Source organism: Aulonocara sp. 'chitande type north' Nkhata Bay, linkage group LG6, assembly GCF_057382095.1.
Source record: "Aulonocara sp. 'chitande type north' Nkhata Bay isolate Kocher_YH1m ecotype deep benthic linkage group LG6, A_spYH_male_GT1.1, whole genome shotgun sequence".
Classification (NCBI taxonomy): Eukaryota; Metazoa; Chordata; class Actinopteri; order Cichliformes; family Cichlidae; genus Aulonocara; species Aulonocara sp. 'chitande type north' Nkhata Bay.
Window position 1 is genome coordinate 41,028,514 of NC_141349.1, and position 27,724 is coordinate 41,056,237.

Genomic DNA, 27,724 nt, shown 5'->3' on the forward strand with positions numbered 1-27,724 from the left:
AAAACAGTAAAACATTTGAAAAAGCTGAATCATACCAGAATAGCCCAATAATTTGTGAACATTTTAAAATTTGAATGGTTGTTCTAGGTGAAAGTATGAGGAAGTAGTTAAGTTTCAAAAACAAGCAAAATTTAGCAGAATTGCAGAAGTTTCCCATTCATTTCAATGGGACAAATTAAAGGAAAAAAGCTTAATATTTTAAAAAGTATAATAGCAAAAAATACCAAAAGTCATAGCGCACATTAGCAGAAATAGCAGAATAGTTTAAAATTTGAACGGTGAAAATCGGCTGAAAATTGTGGAAGTAGTTAAGTGCCAAAAAGTGTACGGAAGCAACTAGAATAATAAAGAATAAAGAGAAACAGGAACTCAATAGTGTGGATGCTTAAAGCATCCACACAATAAAGAGAAACAGGAACTCAATAGTGTGGATGCTTAAGCATCCACACAATAATAACTAGAAAGATTTGCATTTCCTGCGAAAATGCAGTGTGGATGCTTTAAAGCTGAAGCTGTATGCAAAAACTAGCTGAAAAAGCTGAAAAGTTGCAGAAATTGTAAAAACTTTGCAGAAGCAAAGGAACTTTGCTAAAATGGAATAACTTAGCAGAACTGCAATATCTTAGAGGAAACATAATACTTGGCAGAAATACAATAGCATAGCAGAACTTAGCAGAAATATTGTAACTTACCAGAAACATGATAACTTCTCAAAAATACAAGAATTTAGGAGAAATAGTATAAGATAACAGAAAGAATATATTTAGCCAAAAATACTTAAGCATTACAGAAACACTATGATTTAGAAAAATAGTACAACAGAGCAGAAATACTGTGATTTACCAGAGACACTGTGATGAACTATGAATATTGTAATTTTAAATCAATACTATGTTTTAGCACAAATACTATAATTTGACAGAAATACTATATTTAGCACAAATCTTATAAAATAGCAGAAATAGTATGATTTAGCACAATAGTAATAACTTAAACAGAAAAATTGGAAAAGCAAAATGGACAGCTGAAAAAATGCTGAACATGCTAAGGGTCCCTCAAATATACTTGTTAAATGAAAAAAATTGGCAAAAAAAATATAACAGCCACACAATCACAAATATGGACACATATGGAAACACACATGCACAGAGAGAGACACACACAAGATCCAATTCAGTCAACCAGTCTAAATATATTGAATTTGAATCTTACAATGAGATCATCCCATAAAAAGGCTCTCTCTCTCTCTCTCTCTCTCTCTCTCTCTCTCTCTCTCTCACACACACACACACACACACACACACACACACACACACACACACACACACACACAGAGAAGTAAGTTTCTAGCTCAGTCAAGCAGCCTTGGAGCTGCTGAATTTGAATCCACCAATCAGAGAGCCTGTGCACTTTTTCCCGCCAAAACAGGTGCATGCAGCACAGAGAGACACAGGATTTTTGCAGTCTATTTCTCATAATGACGACTCCCCTCAAACAAATGACCATAATTTCCTAACCGTAGGGGCTAGAACGGTCATTCTTACACCGTTTTGTTCAGAAGAGATGGGGGAATCTTAAAGTGTTGACAATTTATCATTAAAATATGAATTATTAAAGATAATTGACTTCTAATGCACCATAACTGAGTAGAGCAAAGCAAAAACTGCCTTGACTTGCCCTCAAACAACGCTTTCTAACTCTAAATCTATTTGGAGTATCAATATCATTCTTTCACCGTAAGAGACAGCAGGCTTTGGTGAACAATCATGGAAATTTTCAGGTCTCTGTGGAAATCCATTAAAAAGATATGACGAGAGAAAAAAGTGGTTCATTTCCAGAGTTTGAAATCTGAAGAAATCTGAGCGAAGGACGAATTTCCTACCCTCAAACAAGTCTAACTCATTTCAGAACGGTAATAGGTGAGAAAATAATTCTTGAATTGTGAGCGTCAGGAGTGTCTGAAGATATACTGGGACAAGCCTTATGTCTTAACTTTGCTTCGTTAAGGAGATATGACGATTCGAATATGCCTCTCATTACAGAAATCAAGCGGTGATTTTGAACAAGCTCTCCATTGACTTTCTATGGAGAGTTTTGCGACTTTGTGTTGGTCTGAGGAGATTTGCCAAAATTCTATAAATCCCACAACAATGATAGTGACATTTTCGGAAACCCAGCAAAAATACCTACGTTTTGATGTATAATTTGTGGAAGTTGAGTGAAGATTGAGCAAGTAGCAAGAAGTTGTTCGGACATGAAGAGAAGACTGCAAAACCTTCAGTGGCAGACTGGAAGCCAAGTGCATAGCAACCATAACAACGCATGTATTTTGTGAAAAATCACAATTTTGCAACTGAAAACTTTAAGAGGCATAAAGGTAAAACGGTAAAAGATTTGAAAAAGCTGAATCATACCTGAATAGCCCAATAATTTGAGAACATTTTAAAGTTTGAATGGTTGTTCTACGTGAAAATATGAGGAAGTAGTTAAGTTTCAGAAACAAGCAAATTTTAGCAGAATTGCAGAAGTTTCCCATTCATTTCAATGGGACAAATTAAGCTTAATATTTTAAAAAGTATAATAGTGAAAAATACCAAAAGACATAGCAGGAATTAGCAGAAATAGCAGAATATTTTAAAATTTGAACGGTGAAAATCGGCTGAAAATTGTGGAAGTAGTTAAGTGCCAAAAAGTGTACGGAAGTCCCAAGAGGAACTCAATAGTGTGGATGCTTAAAGCATCCACACAATAATAATAAATCCGAGCAATAGTAATAAGTGTGCCTTTTGGCATAGGCACACTTAATTAAAAGCAGCTCTGTAAAAGTGCACATATACTCAGCACATTTTAATAAGCTATACAATAAAATAATCATACAAATAAAAAAAATACACAATACCGGAGTGACACAGACAGACAGTTTGAGCACCGACAATTTAAACACGGACATGAGTTCATGCTAAAGTCCAAGGAGCAGCGTAATGAGCAGTAGGGGTAGTAGTAGGCTACAGTGTGCCACAGAACCAGTTCCTCAAAACACTTACTGATGACAGGGGTTAGTGCAATTGAGTGGAAGTCATTGAGACTGGTTATGGGTGACTTTTTGGGGGATGGGGATGATTATGGCAGATTTCAAGCATGATGGGATAACGGCTTGTTCCAGAGACAGGTTGAAGATGTCAGTGAAGACCTGTGCTGGCTGCGAGGCACATTCCTTGAGCACCTTCCCAGGTACTCCACCTGCAGCCTTCCTGGGGTTCACTGCACAGAGGTGTGACATCACATCCTGTGTCTCAAGAATAAGTGGGGAGTTATTAGAGGCTGGTGTGGGTTGTGGTGGTCACTGGCGTGGTGTGGCTGACTGCTGTGTTTGAGACTCAAAGCGGGCAAAAAAGCTGTTCAGCTGTTCAGTGATTGTATTTAGAATGAACAGGAAAGCCTCTTTTTCCTTATAGGAAACAAAATTTAAAGGTGAGAGGTTAGACACTGAAAAGCTTTGTGTATTCAGTATTTGTTTAACCAGTATCACTGCTTTAGCACACACTGAATCTTTTATCCTCCTGAAATATTGACCGGACAGTCCACTGTTTCCTGCAGTCACTTCCTCGTATACAAATACTGTGGGTTAACATAATCCATAAATTGTGGGTGTCACTTCATAATTGCGTGATAATTGAGATGCATGGATGAATGAAGAGGGTTATGGATGAATACTAATATGCTCAAACATTACTGCTCTAGTCAGAAAGGCTTGCTGCCAGGAAACTGAATCGAGTTTATTTGTATAGCACCAAATCACAACAACAGTAACCTCAAAGTGCTTTATACTGTACAGGATTCTGGAGAAAACCTCAGGTATCAAATGAACCCCTATGAGTAACCATTTTGCGACAGAGGGAATGAAAAATTCACTTTTAATAGGAAGAAACTTCCAGCAGAGCCAGGCTCAGCGAGGGGCAGCCATCTGCAGTGACCAGTAAGGTGTAGAGAAATGTATCAACATCTGAGGAATCGAAAGAGGTGAGTGAAGAAGTGCTCAGTGCATCATGGGAAGTTCTGCAGAAACTAAGAGACAGTTCAGGGTCACCTGATTCAACACTAACATCAGCTTTAATAAAAAGGAAAGTTTAAAGCCTGATCCTAAAAGTAAAGAGTGCATCTGTTTCCTGAATCCTGACTGGGAGCTGGTTTCCGAGTAGAGGGGTCTGATCCCTGAAGGCTCTGCCTCCCATTCTACTTTTAGAAACTAGAAAAACATGAGCGGTCACTGACAGAAGGGAACTAATCCCACGTTCATCGGTTATCAGATAGAGAGCTCTGAGGAAACTTAGAGGCGTTAACAGCGATTACGTAAGCATGTCAGAAAATAAAACTGCGAAAGTGACTTTTCTGAAAGCTCTGATAGAGCTGAATATTACGGCATAAAGAGGCTCCTCACATCAGCCAGTCTGGATAATGTTCTGACTTTTGCCTTGGTCATCATGAGTCATCTTATTATGTGTAGTCCTGTAAGTTGTTTCTAATGCAATTTTTATTTGACATGACTCTTTAACAGTAAAAAATTAAGCTATCAAGGTTTATTATAAGTCTTTTAGAATCTAATATTTTTGGATCTAGGTCCATATATAGACTATAGTCTGTCAGCTTATATCAGCTTGTGTTGTTTTGACTGTTTCCACACTGGAGGTGCAGTATCAGGTCATATCTGTTATCAAAAGTCAACCTGCCACCCTGTTTCGAAGGTTCCAGAGTGTGGCATGATTATTGCTCCTGCTTGTATTACTGTGACTAAATGAGTGCAGAATTGTTGTGCTGCTTCTCCTTCTTTTTTTAGAAACGGTTTAGGACCAGTGGCATGTGTCAGTATCACTGAATCACCGTTAGAACCATTACATCTACTGTCAAACATACACTTCTGTTTAATTAGAATGAAATTTATTTTTGCAGCAGTTTTAAAACTCTCACTCGAACGCAGCGATGGGGACAAGATTACTTATTTTAATCTCAAACTTCTGCCAAAGTTGATTATTAGGGACTTACTGCTGAGGCCCTGTTACAGAACAAATGTGGGAGTGTTCTTAATGTGAACATTTGAAAAATTCAGGGTGTTTATGGGGTTAAACACCAGTCTCTTTGTGTTTTTGAGTCCCCAGACATTAAATACTTCTGGATCACGTCTTTTTTCGACAACACTGATACTTCCTAATGAAATCCTTTACTGGTGGAAGTTGTGAAGTTGTGAGTGGTTTACCAATTTACTCTTCTCTATCAGAGACAGTCTGAGCTATGAAAGACCCTATAATTTAGATATAATGTTCCACATTGTTACATTTTATGTGCTTACTCACCACCAGATGTTCATTTATTCTGCATTTGAATGGGTTATGTATTTCAGTTTGGCCTCAAATAAGTACCAGCTTTGTATAAAATAAACGTGTGCCTGTAGCTACTGTGATAGAAGATGTGACAGTTATGTCATTGCTTTAGCAATCTGGGAGTCTAACCAAGCGAGTGGTGACCTATAATAAGAAAACTACACGTGCTGCCTGTTTGATTGTGTGCACATATTTATTTTTCCTAATCTTTAACTGTTTGCGTTATGGTTTCAGCAGAATTGGCTGCACCCTCTTTTTAAAATGTTTTCTTAACCTCCACCAGTCGAACCTGCCCCGCTGTGTTTCCAAACATAAGCACCGACTATACCTGCTGAACTGCTTTTCTCGTTCCTCACTGAAGCATTCATATATTATACTGCACAGACACCTGCAACATATAGTATATCCAAAAAACCCTGTGGTGCCATGAACATATCTGTTTATGTAAAATATTCGAAGTGACCTGCAGATGAAGTTCGCTCTCTGTGATAAAAACATGCCACAGTGTCCTGCGTATATTCTTGAACTTTTTAACTTTCTCTTTGTCCTCAGCAGCATTTGTTGTTTGTGCCTCAAGCTGCAGTAACACAGTTTTTCAGTGGCTTTCTCAAGTAAAGGTCTAAATTCTGCCAGTTAACCAAGCATTGTCTCTTTGTTTAAAAAAGCACCAAGTTGAAATGATAGTTTAAAAATAATCCTGTTAATGCCAATATTTAAAATATGGTTATTAATTACTGATACTAGCAAATTCAACACTGTTTCCAAAAAAGTTGGGACACTTTAAGTTTAAGCTTTGTGACATGGTGTGTTATCGTGCTGGAAGCAGTCATCAGAAGATGAATACACTGTGGTGATGCAGCGATGGACATGGTGAGCAACAATACTCAGGAACGCTGTTGAGTTTAAATAATACTCAGCCCTAACTATTGATACAAGGCAGAATGGATCCCTCCGTTCATGCTGTTTACATGAAAAATGTGGCCCTACCATCCAAATCGCAAGTCAGCAGATCAAGCAAAGTCTTTTCAGTCTGGCAATTTTGTTGAGCCCATGTGAATTTTAGCCTCAGTTTCTTGTTCCTAGCTGACATGTGTGGCAGCTGGTGTGGTCTACTGCTGCTGTAGCCCATCAAGGTTTGACACGATGTGCAATCTTGGTTGTAACCAGCGGTTATTGGTTTTAACTGTTGCAGTAACCGTCAGCTTGAAGGAGTCTGGCCATTATATTCTTTTAAGAATCCCCAAAATGTCTGCTTGGAGCTCATAAAGATGAATGTCTGAAGCAGATGTTTCCTCCTAGTGAACTCATCTGTGCTGCTAAGACAAAAATCATGTAACTCCAATGTTGACTACCAACAGGGAGCACTTACAAAAACTTCAGGAAAAGGTTTGTAATGTCAATTTCACCAGTTTATTGTGGCAATTTCGTATAGATTCCCTGTTAACTTTTCTAACTGGCCATGATGTTCAGGCCCTCAGCCAGAACTGCACTGAAAACACACTTTATTCTGCGGTGGAAATCGTAGCAGTGTTTCAGGAATACTCATTTAAAACTACAAAATGAATACTTAAAAAAAGTGAACACAAATTTCTACAATCTTTAGGCTGTTATTTTTATGTCATTTTCTTTTTTTTTCTTCTATTTTTTACCTACTTCCCCTTTTCAATGGTGCATGCTTTACCCTCTGAGCCAGTTTTGTTTTGTCACAATAATTATATTAATATTTTATTCTACAGTAGGTTGTTTTTAATGCTCATGTCAGCTCATCTATATATAGTATATATATAGATGAGCTGACATATATATATATATATAGTAACAAGCTGGATAAACTATCCAGCTTGTTACTAGCACACAGTTCAACAACCAGTATCTGTGACTGCGGATGCATTAGTACACGTGGCACTAAATCTGCTGAACAATACATACAGGTTTTGCAACCACATATAATGGCATTCATCTAGATGACACCTTTTCAGGAAGACAATGCAAAACTTCATTCTGCACATATTCAATAAAAGAGAGTGTCTGGGTTTTAAACTGCATGCTTGCAACTATAGAGCAATAAATATGAATTAAGATGCCCTGAAAAATGTGAAAACATTTGGCTTCGAATCTCCAGGAACTGATGTCCATCCGTTCCTGAACGCAGTGATGCAACACAGTGGTAAACATGCCTCATAACATATTTAAAATGTTTTGTTGGATTTTTTTTTAATAGCATGATTTTTGAAAAAAAGAACACTTCTCACTTTAAACATTGTCTTTCATCTGGTTTGAATCAACTAAAGGGCTTTTGATAATTTACAGATAATCACATTGCACTTTTCTTGACATTTTACAGTGTGTCCTGACTTCTTAGTAAAGAAGGTTGTAAAACATACACTAAAATTTTCTCAAATGACTGATTTTCACAAGTAATGTTCTCATGTATGCCTGTATCTCACCATCGCAGCAGTTTTGGTTTTATTTGGTTTAAAATATGTGTATTGCAAAGATTTCTGTAGCACCATCCCACCAGATTTCCCTTTCACCAACTATTGACACAGCGTTCTGGGGATTATCCAGAGTGAGTACAGAAAGTTCCGTTTATTTGTTCAGTTCTGTTGTCAAACCAGGCTGCAATGGGGGTGTTAATGTAAAAATCAGTGTGGCAGATAAGCGTTAGTCATTCAGACTTTGCTCTGTCCTCTTTGCAAATACCCAGTTTCCAACCCCCAGCTGGTTGCATCAGTTTACACTCATATTCACCCCACAGCCAAGAGCCGAAAAAAAGAAAAGGCATTCAGTGAATTCCGATGTTTCACTATACTGTATTTCACATATTGCACTCGTGGTTCGTGCGCTGTAATGTGCTCTAATAAAGTAAATCTATAAAATATGATTACATAGTTGAGTTTGTTTCCCTGTTTAAAAAGTGTGGGCAGTTAAAAGCTTCCCATCCAGTTTTCCTGCTCTCGGCGGACTGATGTGTGCAGGGAGCGCCTCTCTTTCACTTCCAGGTGCAGCCCGCTGCGATCCAGTCACAATTCAACACGAACTGCTTTCTGCCTCATAAAGGCGCATGCGCACTACGCCTGACCCTCCGGTTTCTGCGTGCACTGCCACGTTAGTAGCGGTAGACACAAAATACCAGCTACTCTCCCAACCTTAAACGAGGGGAAACGGACCTGAAACTAACACCCGTTCCTCCACCACAGCCGTAGCCGAGCTCGTCTGAACCTTTCGTCTATTTTAGGGAAGAAAACTCGACGGCGACGATGTTGAAGTTTCTGATTTTCTGCACACTGGCTGTGGCCATCAACGCTGAGATAGCCGAGGAAGAAGATGTCCTGGTGCTGAAGAAGAGTAACTTCGACGAGGCTCTCCAGGCTCACCCCAACATCCTGGTTGAGTTCTGTAAGTGATTCTGACTGCTTTTAAAAGGTCTCCAGCTCAAGCTAAGCCTCCCGCTGCGGTCTCAGCTCGTGCAGAGCTAAGCTAGCCGAGTTAAGCCTGACATAATGTTAGCATTAAACTTTGACACTTGAGATAAGTTGCTGCTGGTTAGCTAACTCACCGACGTTGGGTTTGGTTTTTCGTTCATGCGTGACTGTAATTCACCGAGCTACAGAGCTGCTGTAGTTATTCCTTTAATGAAACAGAGAGCCTTGATCATCGGGCTGTTTTCTCGCTGTGATGGTAAAAGTAGTCAAGCTAACACCGAAGTGTAATGGGACTCTGCCGCGGAGGCAAAACTTGGCTGTGACCCTCAGATTTATTTTCTGCAAACCTCAACCAGTTTGTAACATCTGTGCGAATATAGTATTTCCTTAAATTAGCTTTATCTCTGGTGAATTGTATAGAAATTGTGCAGTGCCGTACTTAAGATACATCTGTTGCTTTAAGAGCATTATTAAGGCCACAAAGGGGTTTTTTGCACGCCTCAAATTGGGCCTTTGGGGGTGTCTGAGGAAGTTGCTGTGCACATAGCAAAAGGCAGTGAGTCTTCTCTGAAGTTAGAGAAGTCTGTGTTAGTTCTGAGTATTTAGCGTATCTTATAATCGGGGAAATATAGCGAGTTTTTTTTAATAAGGTGGTTTTTTTTTATTAATACAAAATTTCCCCCTAATTTGAGTCGCCAAATTGTAAAATGCAGGAAAGCTGGGATGGTGGAGAGCAGATAAATGGGTCAAGATAGGTTTCGATCGGCTGTTGCGGTTTCATGCGGTAGCTTTCGCTTTTCTTGCACCTCCTGATAATTCATTTCCCGATTGAATTGGCTTATTAAACTGGTTAGTTTGGGCTTTGCAGGCCCGTCCCGCTTCACTTTTGTCTGATTGTTGACCTCTTTCACAAAGTGTGTGACAGCTGATTGGACTAGTCGGCTCTCGGGATGGGAGGGATGAAGGGCTTTGTTTGCCCACGTCCTCCTCAGCTGGGCGGGATCTCTGCGTGCATGGAGCTAGGTTGACGTGTACTTTACAAAAGTTCAACTGTGTGTGTTTGTAATGACCCGAGTGGTACAAGGAAGTTTAGTTCTTTGTCAATACGTTTTAAAAAATGAGGTCATTAGTTGACGTGGCCTTTCTGATAAGCAGGTTTATCGGTTCCAAGTGTATAAGTACACTTCGCGACTGAACGTGAAACAAGAGGAGAGAGGCACACACAAGGTTTTGTTCTTCAGCAAAATTGTCTTTATAATCTAAGATTATCTGATCTTAGTCTTCAAGTTGTTATTATTATTATTTTAATCCTGGAAACATTTAAATGTGCAACTTTAATATTGGAAAAGGTTTTTCTCTTGCAATAACCCCCCCCCCCCTCCCCCCCCCCCCCCCCCCCCCCCCCCCCACACACACACACACCTCTCCCAGTTTCATTATTTTTTATTTTGGTAAATTAGTGATATTTCAATGGTGCCTTCTAATTGGGCATTCAAAGTATTTTTTACTATGAGCCACACTAAGTCAGGCACTCTCACACCGTCTTAACTCTGATTTCTGTATCTTGTCTAAGGATGTTTAATATACAGACTGAAGGAGTCAGGGATTGAACCACCAACCTACCCTCCTTATCCACATACAGATATATTATGGATCCTTAAGGTGCTTTTGATGCTTGTACATCAAAAGTACAAGCATCCTTTAAGAAAGCTGCTAATTTCACTTTAAGTTGCTCTAAAACATTCAGATATTTTCACTATAGAATAACAGGACACTATATTGGCCATGTTTGTTTTTTTGTTTAAATGATGATAAACAGAATTGATTGTTTAGGAAAACCTCTTTATTATCCCATTGTGCCAAGCAAAGGGAGACTCAAATACTTTAATCCCACTCACACACCATCCTTGAGCAAAAATCAAATTGTACAAATTTGTGAAGCTGGATCCAAGAGATGAAATGGGGATGGAAATTCAGAACCACTTTGGAGTGTCCTATCAATCAGGATCGAATGCCTCCAGGCACTCGAGCACTTTCATCAGTGCTGCTGTCGTTTTCTGACAGCAACAATTTTGCAAAAAGACATCAGGCTCATTGCAGTTGAGCTTTTGAACATCCAAGTCCTATTTCAATAGACTTTCTACAGTCTCTACATAGTTTTCATCACAGAGAATATTTATATTTAGAGAATATTTTACTGACGCCTGTCAGTAAAATATTCTCTAAAGAACTGAACCTATAATCAGAACTGACTACAAATTAAATCTTATCAATCATCCCCAAGGACAGAAGGTGATGCGGAAATGGCCGATGGATAGTTTGGATGAATGTAGCTTTTTAATTTGCTGATTAATACAAATTCTCATGTGGTCTTTTGTTCTTTGTCACATTTTTGTTTTCCACCATTATGATCTGATATCATTCTCGGTAGCAATACAAACCTTTCTCTGTGTGGTTTCCTCAGATGCCCCATGGTGCGGTCACTGCAAGGCCCTGGCTCCAGAGTATGCCAAGGCTGCTGGCATGCTGAAGGCAGAGAGTTCAGACATCCGCCTGGCTAAAGTGGACGCCACAGAGGAAACAGAACTCGCCCAAGAGTACGGCGTCCGGGGATACCCCACCATAAAGTTCTTCAAGGGTGGAGACAAGGAATCTCCCAAAGAGTACTCAGGTGAGTGGGGATGGATGCGTTTCATTCATAAGTTTTAGTTTAAAAATTGGGGTGGACCATAGTTGTTTCTGGCTGCTGATTTCCAAGTAATTAAAATAGGAGTGAGGGGAGGGGGTGGAAGCATTTAAACGGTTAACACTGAGTTATTCACATACACACGCTGTCAAGCTGCCGTTTCAGCTGGTCGTGGCCCTCTCGACCTTTGTAACTTGGCATTTTGTGCCACTGCAGCTGGATTAAAGACAGAGGTGATTGTGTCCATTTCTAAATTATATCTGTACTAAAGTTCAGAGATTCAGACTATACCAAGGGACATATTACCTTGGGGGTGACACGTGTCATTAAGGAGCATACTGCAGCGGCTACTCGCACTATAACAGCGAGCATAAATGATTATTAAAACGAGAAAGCATCTCGTTTCCTTCAGCAGTGAGTCTGTACTCGATGACCGTCATGAATCTGCTTTGGTTATCAGTGTCTGTACTGACTCTGTTCTAGCAGGATGACAAACATAAAGGAACAGAAGCTCCAGCATTGGGACTTTTTCAGAGGTCAAAGCCAATTAAGTTATAAGTGACTGTTTCTGGGGGTTTACAGGTATTCTTGTTTGTGGCCCCCATGCTAAATGTAGCCTATCCTTGTTTTCAGACTTGATAACATCAGAAGAACATTATTTCTAAAAGTTAAACCAAAACACAGACACAAGGAAGGCTCAGATCTTTTGTACAAGAGTAGAAATGTTGCATAAACAAGCTAATAAAAGCCAAAATTTGTTAAATAATTAGGAAGTTTCATTGCTGTGAACAGGTGTCGTATACACACACGAGCAGGATTCCTGCCAAATCAAAATACGCAAACGGCCTAATATAAAACAGAACGGTGGATTAAAACATTTCTGGAGTAGGATCACCAGAGCCCTCGTAGAAAGAAGTCTACATCCATGCTGTTTATAAAACAAGAATAATTTAAGTGTAGTGAGTGCAGTAACGTTTAGTCATCTAGTCAACTACTTGCATAGGTCCAGCTTCCACGTCAGCTTCCTGATCGAGTCTTATCAGTTACACAATGTCCTTCCTGATTCATCCATCACATGATCATTTTTCATATTTAAGCAGAAACATCAGCTTTAATTAACAGTAGCTGACTCATAAAGGATGGCAAGCTGCAGGACTCTTAAAGTAAATTTTAATCATCCTGTGGTTAAACCAGATGGTCGTATCATAGTTTCATGTGGAGAGATTTATTATTTCAATTGTTTTTAGTTTTTCTGAAGTGTCAACAACCAGAAAAAACATAAATATATAATTGAACACTTTAATTAAATGTGAAGAAGATAAATTGGTATGAATATTTGGTTCATTCCACCGACCTGTTTTACATGCAGTATAATAGAAACAGCACAACACAAACTGATATCCTAAACGTTCATCCTTTAGTTTAATTTCTGCCTCATGATGAGATTTATATGAACTACACACTTTGGGAATAACTGATGAGAAATCTGAAGTTTATCCTGTGTTACACATCTACAATACTTGTCTTTGTAGTATTGGGAGGAGACACCAATCCCCTGGGGGTTGCTTCAGGAAGGGCACCGGTGTAAAAATCTGTCAAACGTGCAGAGTTACCCGCTGTGACGATCTCCTGTGAATAAGGGAGCACCTGAAAGTAGCTTGTAGTAGTTTTAGAAACTGTTGACTTTCACTTTATTTATTTATTTTTTAGCTTTAGCAAGAATCACATCTACACATCTACTTTTATAGTATTTATTTTAGCATCATTCATCATGTTTCTCAGCTGGTGCTAAAATACTGAGCTGATGGTGCATTGCTGCTTTGTGACTTTTCTCCTTCAATGCTCTTTGATGAATTGGTCTTGCCTCTGAAATGATGCAAGCTTAAGTTCTGTCTGAGCATAGTGACTGACTATTATGTCATAAAAATGATGTTATTACAGGGTTAGGGGTTTAGATTAAATTGCTGAAGCCGGGCCCGAGTGACTCCTAAGTAATATGATCTGCACAGCAGCCTAAACATGAGCCAGCCAATCGGCTGCATTAGACGGGCAGTGGGCGGGCCTTGCTCCGCACGTTCCCCTCACGCTGCCTCTGGGACGTGGTCGAGGTATGTGCATTTCTTCACGTCTCCTCTGCTGGCCTGACTCAGTTTTCAGCTGGAGGAGAAGAGAGCAGGTTGGGAAGTGCTTTTGTGGAAACGACTACTCTGACTTTAAAAAAAAAAAAAGCCGCCTCCCACGCACTGCCTGAAACCTCAAAGTGCTGCATAAAGACTACGTGCTGAATCGCCTCATCGTTTTCATAGTGAAACTGCTGTTGCATCACAGGTCCAGCCTCTTTTAAGTCCAGTTTAAGTAAAACCCACAGAAAGTAAACATGTTTTAACGGCCTCACAAATGTGGCGTACAGTTTTATATTTTTCAATCATTGTGTGGTGATTAAACTGCTGAGGTACTTGAATATGAAAGGGGAAACGACTGAGCCTGAGTTGAAGTTGTAAAGAGCAGTTAGGTTTCAGAAATTGCAGAAGTGCAAAAATTTTAACTGGCAAAGGCGCTTAAATGTTCACACCCATAAAGTGAGTCGGTTGCCTCCGTGTGTTACGTGTGACCACAGGAAGTGCTGTGCAAATTCACTTCAATCTCACGCCCCCCAAAAATTTCAAGGTCTGCCTGATCCATTGGTGCTTTTTAAATAGTTTTGTACTTAAAACTAATTGGTGCACTGAATTTTTAGGCATAGTGTTACTAATGTTTTTGGGGATACAGAGGTGATTGTGAGAATAAACTCTTTAAAAATGTGATTGTCCCTGTTCAGCATGCAATTGCACCTTTCTTAAAACTCTTGATGACGTGAGTGGTTTGCTGTAACGAAAACAAATTCAGGTCAAAAAGGACAAATTAAATAAAATATGCACGTGTTTTTATACACAGACTGTAGGTTATGTCCCCAATACAAAAACATGCATGCAATGTAAAGTTGGTATTTTGTTTGCTGGTATATTATTTTTATTTATAATCATGCTTGGTTGAGATGGTAGAGTGCCACGTAATCAGCTGATGCTAGTGTTCATTGTTGACAAGCTGCCTTCATAAAAACGTACAGGTGCGCTGCACAGACACAGATCCCAGGTAATTTGTGTCATGTAAGATTTATGAAAATGTAAATTTCTGAAACTTTACTGACGGGCCTTTTTTGTGTATTGTGAAGTTGGACGTTTATGGGAATTAATGGAGCCTTTAATGGCCAGTCGAGGAACTGATGGTATTTAGCACTGGTGTTGGCTTCATTTTGTTTAAGACTGTTGCTGGTTAAAGTTAGACTGTGTTTGGGTAACGGTTTGGCTCTTACAAAACTGCTTTCAACAATATTCTAACAGCTCATCTAAATGTAATGAAATTTAGCACTGCTCTGACTCGTAGCTCGGGTTCAATTAGGTGGGCAAAGAAGAGGCAGGCACATAGATGTTTTTCAAATTAATATTCATGTACCCATTTTTTCCCCCCACTCAAGATCAGCTATTTCTATTGAAATCCAAACTAAAAAGCCTGAATTACTGTTTTGTTTCAGCTGGCAGGCAGGCGGATGACATCGTCAACTGGCTGAAGAAGCGCACAGGGCCCGCCGTCGCCACCCTGAATGAGGTCACCGACGCAGAGTCTCTGATCGCTGATAATGAGGTGGCAGTCATCGGATTCTTCAAGGTGCGATTCGGATCTCTATAACTGAAATGTGTTTACGGTATCATCTCTAAAAGCAGAAGATTAGTCCTAATTCCTGCCTTTCCTTTAAAAATATACATATATTGTCGTGTTGCAATCAAAGCAGAGGTTGAAGCTACTGCAAGTTTCAATCAGAGGATTGCTGTTTGTCTTTTAGGATGCAGAGTCTGCTGGTGCCCAGGCCTATGAAAAAGCAGCTCAGGCCATAGATGACATTCCCTTCGCCAAGACCTCCAGCGATGCCATTTACTCCAAGTTTGAAGTGTCCAAGGACAGCGTTGTCCTCTTCAAGAAGGTGACTCTCAAATATTCTCTTGCATCTGTTTGTACACAAACATGTGGACAAACTGTGTTCACAGGACATCAGGAAGACATAGTTCTCTTACTGATTTCATCTAAAGCTGTTACTCAGTCTGAGGTGTAATCGGAATACATTGTAAATATGTTGTTTGTGCCTGTGAAACGCACTTCCATGTGTGAGTATTTACAGTGGAGCTGCAGAAGACGCCACAGCTGTGTCTCTGATCCACACCTCTGTAATTTGATGCTGTTGAACCCACAGTATCCGCTCTCCGGTGCTAAACTTGGCTCGTTTGAGCTACTTGAACGTTTAAGACGTGCACTTTGCTCGCCCTCACTGCCGTGCATGTTGTTAGGTTACTGTCTGTCCTCCAAGCAGCTCCCGTTGGCTAAAGGCAGAGGATGAATGCATGTAATTTGAATGCCTTCCTATAAGCCTGTATAGGTAATAAAACTCACTATAATTTACACAAGAGGTCATTAACTACAGCCATCTCATGTGCAGTTGGTCAGAGATCAGTTTGTTATCTTCAGCCTGTTGATTCATCAGATTGAGTCAAAGTCCAGAGGATCTTTCAGAAGTGGTGCGTTGGCAACCATGTAACACGAGGAACCTATGGAAATGAAAACCGCTGAAAATTTACAATATCAATTACAATGCAAATATCAGTTACGGAAAGTCTGTGGATGTTTTATTGGCCAAGCGTGTTCACATGATGTCAATGTTAACCTCAAAATCATGTCAGTTACATAAATTCAAAAGAGCTCAAATTTAAAGAACATGTAAAAACAATGGCAGATTACTTGATTTAAAAAAATGGGTTTGAAAACATTTTCACTAAAATAAAAACAAACTAGAGTTTAGAAAAAACTGAAACAGTAATGTGTACCTAAAGCTAAAATACTGTAGTTCATATCGTTTTAGTGGTTGTCAGTTTGGTAAAATGTGCCAGCACCTCCTGCCTGGTCACTTTGTTGAACGTGTTTATTCAGATGTTTTGGTGTCTACATGAGTTTTTCCCCTGAGCAATGATCAACAGTGAAACTCAAGAAACCGAAACATTTTCACACAGCAAAATCTGAACTATGAGCAAATCCTGGAAGCTCGACTCAAATTTAAAAGCTGCTGTGATGCCTTGCGTTGGTTTCTGGACTAACCCTTGGTGCAGTGGTTGCTGCCATGTTCGTTTTTTGGAGCCAAAGGCGGCTGAAATGACAAACAGCTGACACTAGGAAGCTCTGTTAGATAGCTGCATCTGTAAATTGTGATGGTACAACACACGTGCACAGATGCATGCTAACAAGTGCCAAATGTAACAGAGAAGAAGTAAAGCATAAACTTAAACTGCTGCAGCACAGCAAACAATGTTAACACAAACAAGGTGCAGAGATCCGGTTTGATGACAGAATAATCGAGTTGAGGTCGAGCAGGCAGCTTAATCACACCGGTTAATCGTAGTGATCGCACCCAAAACTTTAAACCGCATCAAGGGTGATTATTTTTAAGTGTACCACTGTTTTTTTTTTTTTTGTTTGTTTGTTTGTTTTTTTTAATGGCATAAAGGGGGGGGGGATTTGGCTGGTGTCGAACATTTTGCCCGGCGAGTGCTGCCAGTTTGTCAGTATTTAGAGCCACCTCTAAAAAAATATGAACACTCGGAGCAAAGTGTTACTAATTGACTAGAACGCTTCAGTTTTAATGTTGTTGGAAACATTATCTGAAGCTTCAGGTTTCTAAACCAATGGCATGTTGAGTTTTTCATAGCTTTATGCTGTCAGCAGAGACAGGAAAGCGGCATTATCTATCTTGATAGATGGAAAGTAATCTTGCAAACACAATAACTGTATTTTCAAACCTAACCTTAAACTGTGACACCGCATGTGTGTGTCCACGCACTGCAGGACAGCTACTGGCCTATTTCTGACATCGGTGTGTATTTAATAAATTAATAACAGGCAGCTCTGTCCTTGTGTTTGATAGTTGGGAGGTGATCTGTAATAAAAAAAACAATTTCATGCAGTCCTTGTTGCTGCAGCATGAAGCAACTTCACAACATAAGTGTTCGGCCCTTAGGGTGTTGGGTGATCTGGCACATGTACAAGTGCTTAGTCCTCCTCGTGCCATTTTCTGGCCTCTGAAACCTGTTGGTAACTTTATACTGGCACAAACATCGCGGACATGTGTGCAGCTCTTAAGCAAACGCTCCCAAAGCAGGGGCTCTGTTTTAATAAACAGCTGGGAGTCTTTCACTTGTTTATTTGACCGAGGATTTTGGAGCTTAAGTTTCAGTGCCATTCAGGCTGGCAGTACGCCACAGGCCAAATTTCCTCTCTGCTATTGTGCCAGTAAGAGCTGCCTGGCACAGCTGCACCACTGCTATTCTTAACAACCGATAAAAGTCTCTTCGGTCTGCTGGGGGTTACCGGGCGACTTTAAAGTGCTCTGTCTGGGAAATCTATGTCCGGTGTTCACAGGCAGACTAGATGTGACACCAGGTGGGTAATATTTGCAACTATAATGTTTCTATGTTTCCTTTGCAGTTTGATGAGGGACGCAATACCTTCGATGGTGAGCTGACCAAAGAAGCGCTTCAGTCCTTTGTCAAGGCCAACCAGCTGCCCCTGGTCATTGAGTTCACCGAGCAGGTAATCGATGGGGCTGCTCACAGCATTTAGATCCCTTTTTCTCACACCATAATGCTGTCCGCACTCCAGATGTTTTCCTCACGTGTCAAACTGTTTTCTCCAGACTGCCCCTAAAATCTTCGGCGGAGAAATCAAGTCCCACATCCTCATGTTCCTGCCCAAAGCTGCCTCAGACTTCCAGGACAAAATGGACCAGTTTAAGAAGGCCGCAGAGGGATTCAAGGGTCAGGTACGGCAAAGCTGTCACTGTAAAGTGCAAAATTGTACCATCAAGAGAGCAGTGTGGTTTTTCTTTTGGGATTGAGATGCGGGGTTTTCCAGAAAGTCTGCAGTTATTGCCCATAAAGGACATTATAGGTGTTTACAAATGTCAATAGGTGGCTGGCTATATTAGCCAACCTAACTGTTAGAGGTTATCTCTAATCACGTGGACAAGCAATTTTGAGAGTTGGTACACATCACTCAATCGGAAGAGTGGGTATTCTCCATCATGCTAGAAAATAAGGTGCAGCACTCGGTGTCCAGCAGAAGGGAGCCAGCCATCAGTGACCTGCAATGAAGGAACGTGTTATTTGGGTGTTTTTTATATGGAGACCTCAAGGAAAACGCATTATTGAAAATGTATTTTCAGCCAAGCAGACACATGTGTTGTTGGTAAAGATGGTGAAAAACGTTTCTTTTTGAAGGTGTTTTTTGTTTTTTCTCCAGTAAACATCCAGAGTTGGCAAACATTTAATCACACTTCTTAAACTTGGCTCTTTGTACCTGTATACACCCTGACGCACGCATCAGGAGGGCTATTTTGAGTAAAATCATTCACTGACTCAGCCCTCTCTTCTGTCCAGATCCTGTTCATCTTCATCGACAGTGACATTGACGACAACCAGCGAATCTTGGAGTTCTTCGGCCTGAAGAAAGAGGAGTGCCCTGCCATCCGCCTCATCACTCTGGAGGACGAGATGACCAAGTACAAGCCAGAGAGCGACGCCATCACTGCAGAAAGCATCACTCAGTTCTGCAAACTGTTCACTGAGGGCAAACTCAAGGTGAGGGACACCGCTATACATAGACTTTATTCTGGCCACAAGAAATGTTAATTTTGGACTTAATAGTCTCCATAAATCACATAGTGAAGGCGATTGCATGACCACATCCAGAGTGCAAACATCTTTTTGGAATCTTACAAGCAATTACAGCCTTAATCTGCTTAATGCCATAAAGTATCTGTGTGATCCTTGCCTGTAGGAATGTGCTTTAAATACTCTCTCCAAACCACAGTTCGCTTTTTAAAGAAGTGATTGTCTGTTTCTCACAGCCCCACCTCATGAGCCAGGACATCCCTAAAGACTGGGACAAAAACCCTGTCAAGGTTTTGGTCGGCAAAAACTTTGAGGAGGTCGCCTTCAATCCCTCGAAGAACGTCTTTGTGGAATTCTGTAAGAGCTTTCCTTTCTTTCTGCATTTCAACCTTTTTTATTTTATGGTGCAGTGTGTTTATCTCCCATATCCTTAAATGAGAAGTGGGGCAAGCAGGTCGGGGGGGTGTTCACCTGTTGGGGCGATGGCGTATTTTTGCAGTCACTCTCTTGGGTGCGAGCTTTGGCAAAGCCCCTTGTCTGAAACTCAAATCGTCTTGCTTTGCCCAAGCTAAGCCAGATACCTGCTCATTCTCGAGGCTCACTCATGCACGCTCTCTGCAAATTAATTTGCTACCAGACACTTGATGCTGAAAAGCTCTGGTTAAATTTAGCTGTAGGATTGTTTGTTAGTGATCCTTGTCCAGATTTGCACTATTTTTGGAGCATTTTTTCCATATCTGGTTTATGTTGAGGTATGAACATCAGGAAAGGCCCCATATTCCCCGACAGGTGATGCGTTTTCTAGCCAGCCAAAGGATAGAGCCAGGTCAGGAAGCCGAGGCTGCACATGGCATGCACACTCTGTGGTTACTTGTTTCTAGCTTTATACTGTAAAGCGTTTCAAACTGAATTTTACTCACTGAGATAAAAAGAAAAACATTCCATGCATATTGAGTAAAGAGTTTCTTTCTGCAGTATAGAATTACATTTTGAGGTTTCAAATAAATGCTAAACAAATAAGTGCAAACATGTCTGCTAGTGTCTGAGCAGTTTACACCTTTTAACAAAATTAAACCTCCTTTGACTCTCTTTGATGAAAGGCCTTAAAATCAGTCCACAGGCTGGTAGAGGTAACCTCGGGGCCTTTTCTGCTCCCAGTGAACAACACTAGCTAAAGTTAGCTTAGATATTGAATCCACTATTGACGGGCTTCCAGCACATAGCTGCAGACACGCAAACCCAACTCAAACACAACCTGCAGTGGCTTCAGAAAGGATTTTATCAGCTGCTACTTTATATCCACCGTAGCTGGTAAGCATCAGTGTGCTGATGCTGTTTACTCCATCCTGGGGTGTCATTTTTAACCAGTTTTGTAAAAGTTACATTGTTTTCCCTGAGCTGATGGTTGTTGCTGTTTTTATCAAAAAATATTCACCATTAAAATTCTGGTTTTCTTTGAATAATCTTTGTGGTGATTTAGATGCACCATGGTGTGGACACTGCAAACAGCTGGCTCCAATCTGGGAGAAGCTGGGAGAGAAGTACAAGGACAGCGCCGACACTATTGTAGCCAAAATGGACTCCACAGCCAATGAGATTGAGGCTGTCAAAGTCCACAGTTTCCCCACTTTGAAGTTCTTCCCTGCAGGAGAAGAGCGCAAGGTGAGTGCTGACTGCTTTAACAGACTGTATGTAAAAGATGGAGATGGCTGACGTGGACGTTCTGAGTTTAGAGAAGGAAATGAAACCTGGCCTTCCTTGATCTGTGACCTCAGTAAAACTGTGGTCAGGACAGCTACTGGACTATTTGTCGGTCATTAGTTTCAGAGTACAGAACAATGTTGAATTTGGATTGTTCACATTTGGGTTAAAAAAAAAAAAAAGCTGATGAATCCAAGTTAAAAACAAATGACTACTAATACTGATACTTTTTAATAAACATTAGAAAATGATTCCCACTGGCCCGAACGCCACACCAGTTTTAATAACGGTTGGCATGTTACGACTGAAACTCCCTTGTCTGATCACTGAGCCGGAGAGAAGCCATTTCCACCCTCACACTAATCTTATTTATGTCTTTGCTGAGTTCTTGGAATCTGAAATCATTGCTATTGGGGTCACCTCAGTGCTATTACTGCCTCCTGATTTAGCAGCGTTAACCTTGTGCAGAAACATGAGCCCACTCCTGAAAGTTTCTGCAGCATTTTGTTGGTGTGCGGTTCTGGAGCATTCCTGCTCGAGGGCTTCACTCACTTTAAGATGGCCTGCACATGCCTTGCGCTTTATTGGCCAGGCATGCTCGTGCCACTTTCTCTCAGGAATCTTAAACGAGTGCTATATACCAGGGTCACCCCATAATAAGTCTGCAGATTAGCCTGTGACACTGATTAGTGGAAGCATGCAGAGGAGTCTGGAGGTGGCTGCAATGACAGACATGATTATGTCTGATTTAAAATGCTAAAATTAAATTTGCTGGTTTTCCAAAAGTTGACCGTCTGTCTTTACTTTTGTCCTGCATATAGAGCAGCTTTGGACATTATAAAATAAGCAAATCTACTCAGTGTTTGCAATTAAATGCTTTGTGTGCATTTCTCAGAAACAAATATGGAAAAGTTTTTAACTTTGAACAAATTTATATCAAATTTATGTTTTCAGTGTACAAGATTTTATTTCCAATTTTATTTGTAGTGTTTTCCAAAAGGAAATAAGTCTTTTGGATGAGGATTAGTATGCACATCAGTCAGAGGAGACTCTTCCTTTCTTGGTTTTCTTTCTGAAATGACGTCTCATCTGCAGGTGATCGACTACAACGGGGAGAGAACACTTGAGGGCTTCACCAAGTTCCTGGAGAGTGGCGGCAAAGAAGGCGGTGCCCCCGCAGGAGATGATGACGATGACCTGGAACCTGAGGTGAGATCCTCTGAACAGAGGTGCTCTGAAGTGCACAGACGGCACTCTTGCGGTCACCGTTGAACCTCATTGATTAGATGCTCGCCGGTATCGCATTTGAGCTTTCACGGATGTAGATGTCCAAATAATCTGATGTCTGGGTGCAGGTTTGAGGCAAAGCTGTTTTCTTGCCCAGATGTAAGCAGCTGATCAAAATGTATGTTTAAATTTTCTGGATAAAAGCCAGAATTACGACATCTATGGATTCAAATACTTGAAGAAAATAAAGACTTTGGTGAAGTTTCTGAAACTCGATGTATGCAGAGATACTCTACCGTACTTCCCTGTGTCACTCTGGCGTGCACGTTAGCATGGGAGACTTTCTCCTGACACCTTCCCACTCCACCGTTGCCACCACGCCCCCCCCTTCACACAAGTCTAATTGCAGCCCAGTCCTTTAATGCCTCCTGCAGCTGTTGTCGCTGTTCACTGGGCTTCGCCTGGAGAGCTGAGCCTCCAGGAAAAAAGCAGCACGTGCAGCGTAGCAGTCACCATTAGCATCTTCACATATCCCACACCTCTCCTCACCACACCTGTCCTCAGACTAGACAGAAGAAATGCCCTGTAAAGCAGAGATGTCATCAAAATGGCGAGCTGTGTGTCTGATGGTGTTGACTCAAGGTCTTGTTTAGTGATGAAGGGATTCAGGGTGACATCGGGGGTTATTTTCGGTAGTTTGCCGCAGCAGCAGGATTTGTTGAGTTGTCTCAATAAGCAAAGTTTTACTTTAACTCTGACTGTATCAGTAGATATCAGCATTTTTCAATTAAAGTGTTCCTTTAATGTCGTTGAGTGGTTTATGTTGACAGTTTATATTTAAGCTATAAACCATCTGTGGTACAGAGTAAATTGGACTTTGTTGAATCTCTAACCCTTGTTCTCTGCTCTGCAGGACTTGGAAGACGTGGAGGACGACTCCGATAGTGAGGACGGCACTGACGACGACGGACACGATGAGTTGTAAACGTCGGCAGAAACGGAGAGAGAGGAGAGTCCCGCCCTAACCCTCCCAAACAGTCACCATCACCACCTTCACTTCTTTGTGGACCTTCCCTGTCCTGTGAACATTCATTATTCCCCTTTAACTGCCTCTCAGTCAGTCAGTAAGCTGGCCTGATAACAGCCCGCCAGCTAGTCAGTCCATCATTGGCATGGCAGGGCTTTTTTTTTTTTTTCTTGCTTTTTTTTAACCCCCTCCCCGGCTCGTCACATCTGCAACCTCCAAACCTCTGGCTCAGACTGGTCTTGTCCCACCTGGCGGGACCCTGTGGAACAGTGCACCATTTCCTGTGGGAGACCTCAATGCCTTGTCTGCAAAGCTCCACATCAGCTGTCTGCCTTGTATATTTTGAACCAAATGTAAGAAAGAAAAAAAAAATGGCATTGAGATCCAAGTTTTCAAAATGTTTGTTTTTCCACACGCCCCCCTCCTTTTAAAGAGTCGTTGCTGTTCATTTGTTCAGTGTGGGTATCAGCAAATCGAGCGTTGTAACCTATGTTTGTATGTAAGGGGGGGGCGGGCTGCTGCCAGTGTTCTTCTCCCTGTGATAGGACCACAGGTTTGTGTGACGGTTTTGTAAGGACTGATCTCTCAGGGGAAAAGGGGCCATCCTGTAGATGTTTTCACTAAAATAACCCCCATGGTGTGTAGCACAAAGAGCCCCCCATCTGTAGCCGAGACCAATTTATTTTCTTTCTTTCGGGGGGGTCTGTCATTTCTTCATTCCCAAATCTTTCGGTTCTGTCTCCTCGTTTCAGCGCGGCTACTAACTATTCTGAAAGGAACAAAGTTAACTTTTTGGGGAAATCGTATTTTATTTAATTGCTTTTACTTTGAGTTTTTTTTTTTTTTTTTTTTTATATTATTTAGGACTTGTCATCTTTTTCTTTTTTTAAATAATGTACCATTGTGCCCAACTGTTGCCGGTTTGGCCCGGTTGGGGCAGAGTTGGCCTGTGTGGACGCTCTCAGACCTGGTGGGTGGGAGTATGGGGGATTCTGATGGGTTGCACTGCATTCATGCCTAATCAGAGATTCATGTGTTTACTACAGCAAACAGAGATTGGTTAAGTTTACTGGTCGGGTCGGTCTGAGAGACGTGTCTGATATCTGAAGCGGGGAGGGAACAATTGGAACAGCCCCACCCATACTGTACCTCCTGCATCCCTTTTGGCTCTACGCAGCACCCTTACTTTGCGCGTGTGTGTGTGTGTGTGTGTGTGTGTGTGTGTGTGTGTGTGTGTGTGCGCGCGCGCGCGCGAGTGAGTGAGTGAGTGTGGGGCAGGGAGGGGAAGCTTGAGTAGAGCGAGGTGATGTCAGCTGAACAGCGATGGTGGTGTGGGAGGGGGAATCCTAACGAAGCATTCCATCATATCCAAATTAATGTGGAAAATGTGAAATGGTGGCCAATAAATAAATTTTAAAAAAAATGTAAAAATGAAATGCCTCATGTTTGTTTTTTTTTTCCTTTTTTTTTTTTGTATTTTATTTGTTACTGAAACTACACACTACCGATTTATTTCAAACATGATCTAAATGAGAGCTACTCCCCCAACTGTATACGGTAGATAATGTTCAATCTGGAAAAAAGTAGTCAAAAGTAAATGATTATAAATTTAAGCCCATATGGAGTATTCAAAATCAAAATGGGATTTATTAAAAATGAAATGAAGCAAAAATAAAGACCTGGAAGACAGAAGGATCTATAATAAATGTAGTTATATTAATAAGTGCAGAAAATGATCAAAAATTCCTTTTTGTTGAATCTATAGGTTACAACTGTAGATTTAGCTTTTACAGATTTGTGTTTTCAGTCTTTTATGTCACAGGTTTAAAACATGAATTATTAAAGGAGGCAGAGTCCTGATAAAGCCACAGTCTCAAAGCCAACACTCAAAAATGTCAATGTCCTCAGAGACTAAAACTATAACACTTTTTCAACCTCTTAGTACAATATTTTTTCAGTTTCTATTTTTCTAAAATATAGATTTGGTTTCAGTGAACAGCATTTTTGTTTTTTTTTTGTTTCAGGTATTACTGAAGTAACTTTGGACCAAACTGGGATGCTGGAATCGCATCAATAGCACAGACAGACGTGTAGTTCATTGAAATGCTGTAATAAATCAAAACTACCCTACATATTGTTTATGGTATTTAAAGTTAAAATTAAATCCCAGCAAAGTCGAAATGCATCGTGTGTGCACGTCTTCAGCTGTTTGTGTTCACAGATCAGCTGAACATGCAGTACAGCCTCACAGGGCTGCTAATGTGCCCGTTGACTGGTGTTTGTGCCGCTTTCCGGCACGTAGCCAGCATACTGGAGGTCAGCAGTGGGGTCAACAGTCCAAGCCCTCTGCCCCTCCCAGTGCAGCCTTTCAGTCAGCAAACTGAGGCCTGCGAAACTGGAGCGAGGAGTTTCTCAGTCCTAAAATGTGGCTCGGTTAATTATTCTCCAGAGGCTGGGTTGTCTCCTGGTTTGTCTTATTCCACCGTGAAGGTCTCAAAGCTCCATACTAAGTGGTTAAACAAATAACTAGTCAATAAAAAAAAAACCCAGTGTGTGATTGTCCCTCCTCGGTGAGAGCCGCAGACCTGTTCGTCGATGTTCAGTTTCTAAACTTTTTAAATGACTGATTAAACTATGCTGTGGACACAGGACGGTGCATGTTTAGCTGATGTAAAGTCCCCAGGAGGAATTTTTGTGGTTAAAAATGATCAGGCACGCAGTCACTGTCTCATTCTCACCATCTGATGATGAATCACTGAATCCTGTAACACGCCCATGAGTCAGTCAGTGAGCGAGGGCCAGATGGGAAAAAAGGCTCACATCAGACTTTTCTTTATTGCAGAAAGCCTTTTTTTTAATTCTGCTTTATTTCTCCATGCATTCACTTTTCATCCACGCCATCATTTATTCAAGTCACAGGGGAGGCTGTCTAAGCAGAGATGCTTACTTCATCTTATTTATTATTACTTACTTTGCCCATATTAGCTTCTCTTCATTGGCTTCTTGTTAAAACCAGAACTTAAAATCTTTCTCTTCGCATGCAAGGTCTTAAATAATCAGTGTATCACCTTCAGTTTTCAGGCTGTACTTTTAAGATTTGGCTTAAAACTTTCCTTTTTCACCAAGCTTGTAGTTAAGGCTGTATCAGGTGACCATCCCTTAGTTGTTCTACAATAGGTAAAGGTTGCTGGGGCTTTCCCATAATGCACCGAGTGTTTCCCTGTCACTCTACATGATACCAGGAGCCACCACAGGCTCAATACCAAACTTGATGAGAAATTTTTTTTTTAAAACAAATTTAAAAGAGGCGGAGTCAGAGGACTTCACAAATGTGTTTACATTTTTCATCTGGAGACTATCATTGAACAAAACTTCAAGGCAATTCATCCATCTGTATTTTAGCATCGCACAGCTCGAAAGACAAAAACAGCTTAAAGTGAAATGAAGCAAATCTTCACATTTAAGGAGTCTGAGGAAGACTGTGCTGCCTTACTGATAAAGAGGATGATGCAAACCCCAGTAATCTGGAAGTTACCCATCCTGTGTTACACATAATGATGACCATGATGACAGTCGTCCTTTCTTGACTGTTTGTGTCAGGCAGTTACTGGTCAACAGCCTCCACATGCCAGCAACCTTACCCCTCTGTGACCCCCCCACCAACACCGCCTGGTGTTTACTAGAAGCCTCCATCTTCTCCCACCCCCTCCCAGCTGGCAAGATGTCACCGCTATCTTTAAGTGAACAGCATCTGGGCATGTGGGGGTGACAGCAGCGGTAAGGGTTACTGGCTGTAATGTCTGGAGACGTGAAGCTTGTGACAGGCCAGTGGGACGGCCTGCCAGAGGGACTACTCATCTTCCAAATCTCGCCACTGGATCTGTGAGGTGTTGCATCCTAAAATAGCCCGACAGAGTATAAAAAGACCCACGGGGAGGCCGGGCCTTCAGAGGAACTCTTCACTAGAAAGCAAGAGAGCCACACTGAGAACAGACCGACTGATCTTTTTCTAGTTGCTGCATTTGAAAACTTCTGCAGAGACCATGATGAAATACTATCACTGCCCTGCATCCCAGACCTTGGGAATCAAACCTTGCAGCCAGGACATCCCAATCACCTGCAGAGGCGCTGCTTCTCTGAAGCCAATCCGAAGTGTCCACTTCCCCAATGACATCCTTTTCCAGGACTATGTGCGACAGGGCGAGCTAGAAAGGATTGGACGCTTCATCCGAGCCCAGAGAGTGACGCTCGACACCATTTACCACTCCGGTGAGAGCCACGCAAGTGAAAGGCTCAGTTACACTAGTAGAAATGTTTCTTCTCAGACTTTATTCAGTGCGCTAACTGTGTCCTGCTTTCCTCTCTGAGCAGGCATGGCTGCAATCCACGAGGCCGTCCTGTCTGGGAACCTGGAGTGTGTGAAGCTCCTGGTCCAGTATGGAGCAGATATCCACCAGAGAGACGAGGAGGGATGGACCCCTCTGCACATGGCCTGCAGTGATGGCTTCCCAGACATCGCACGGTGAGCCTCGAGA

General features: G+C 41.2%; 3 protein-coding genes across 7 annotated transcripts in view; 2 read left to right on the forward strand and 1 right to left on the reverse strand.

Moving 5' to 3' along the window:
- Positions 1 to 8,427: 8,427 nt before the first annotated feature.
- On the forward strand, positions 8,428 to 24,625 carry p4hb (prolyl 4-hydroxylase, beta polypeptide). Its single transcript, XM_086296982.1, has 11 exons — positions 8,428 to 8,774; positions 11,265 to 11,471; positions 15,058 to 15,191; positions 15,367 to 15,504; positions 18,051 to 18,155; positions 18,259 to 18,384; positions 19,001 to 19,201; positions 19,471 to 19,591; positions 20,715 to 20,896; positions 22,031 to 22,144; positions 23,076 to 24,625. The coding sequence occupies exons 1-11, from the start codon at positions 8,636 to 8,638 to the stop codon at positions 23,145 to 23,147; spliced, it is 1,539 nt and encodes a 512-aa protein (XP_086153108.1). The 5' UTR covers positions 8,428 to 8,635; the 3' UTR covers positions 23,148 to 24,625.
- The window catches only part of LOC147328541 (excitatory amino acid transporter 3-like), a 20,622-nt gene continuing 6,145 nt past the window's right edge, over positions 13,248 to 27,724 (reverse strand). For 2 of the 5 annotated variants that reach the window (XR_015129965.1, XR_015129964.1), the window contains exons 5-6: positions 15,998 to 16,123; positions 13,248 to 15,898 (exon numbers count right to left, since the gene is read on the reverse strand). Coding sequence is in view for 1 of the 5 variants with exons in the window: in XM_086296983.1 (XP_086153109.1) it covers positions 16,066 to 16,123 (58 nt within the window). In the remaining 4 variants the exon portion in view is untranslated. Of the gene's footprint in view, positions 16,124 to 27,724 lie in introns of all 5 variants that reach the window. The other 3 variants (XR_015129962.1, XM_086296983.1, XR_015129963.1) reach the window with 2 other exon arrangements.
- Positions 27,073 to 27,724, forward strand: part of ppp1r27b (protein phosphatase 1, regulatory subunit 27b) — a 1,489-nt gene continuing 837 nt past the window's right edge. Inside the window, exons 1-2 of the mRNA XM_086297711.1 lie at positions 27,073 to 27,458; positions 27,561 to 27,711. Of these exons, the coding sequence (XP_086153837.1) occupies positions 27,233 to 27,458; positions 27,561 to 27,711 (377 nt within the window). The 5' untranslated portion in view covers positions 27,073 to 27,232. The remainder of the gene's footprint in view (positions 27,459 to 27,560; positions 27,712 to 27,724) is intronic.

What these genes read in the sequence shown, in the direction of transcription:
- p4hb (XM_086296982.1), top strand. Translation starts at nt 8,636, where the DNA reads ATGTTGAAGTTTCTGATTTTCTGCACACTGGCTGTGGCCATCAACGCT. An exon ending in CAGTCATCGGATTCTTCAAG is followed by an intron (nt 15,192 to 15,366) that starts GTGCGATTCGGA and finishes TTTGTCTTTTAG; the next exon opens with GATGCAGAGTCTGCTGGTGC. An exon ending in ACGATGACCTGGAACCTGAG is followed by an intron (nt 22,145 to 23,075) that starts GTGAGATCCTCT and finishes TCTGCTCTGCAG; the next exon opens with GACTTGGAAGACGTGGAGGA.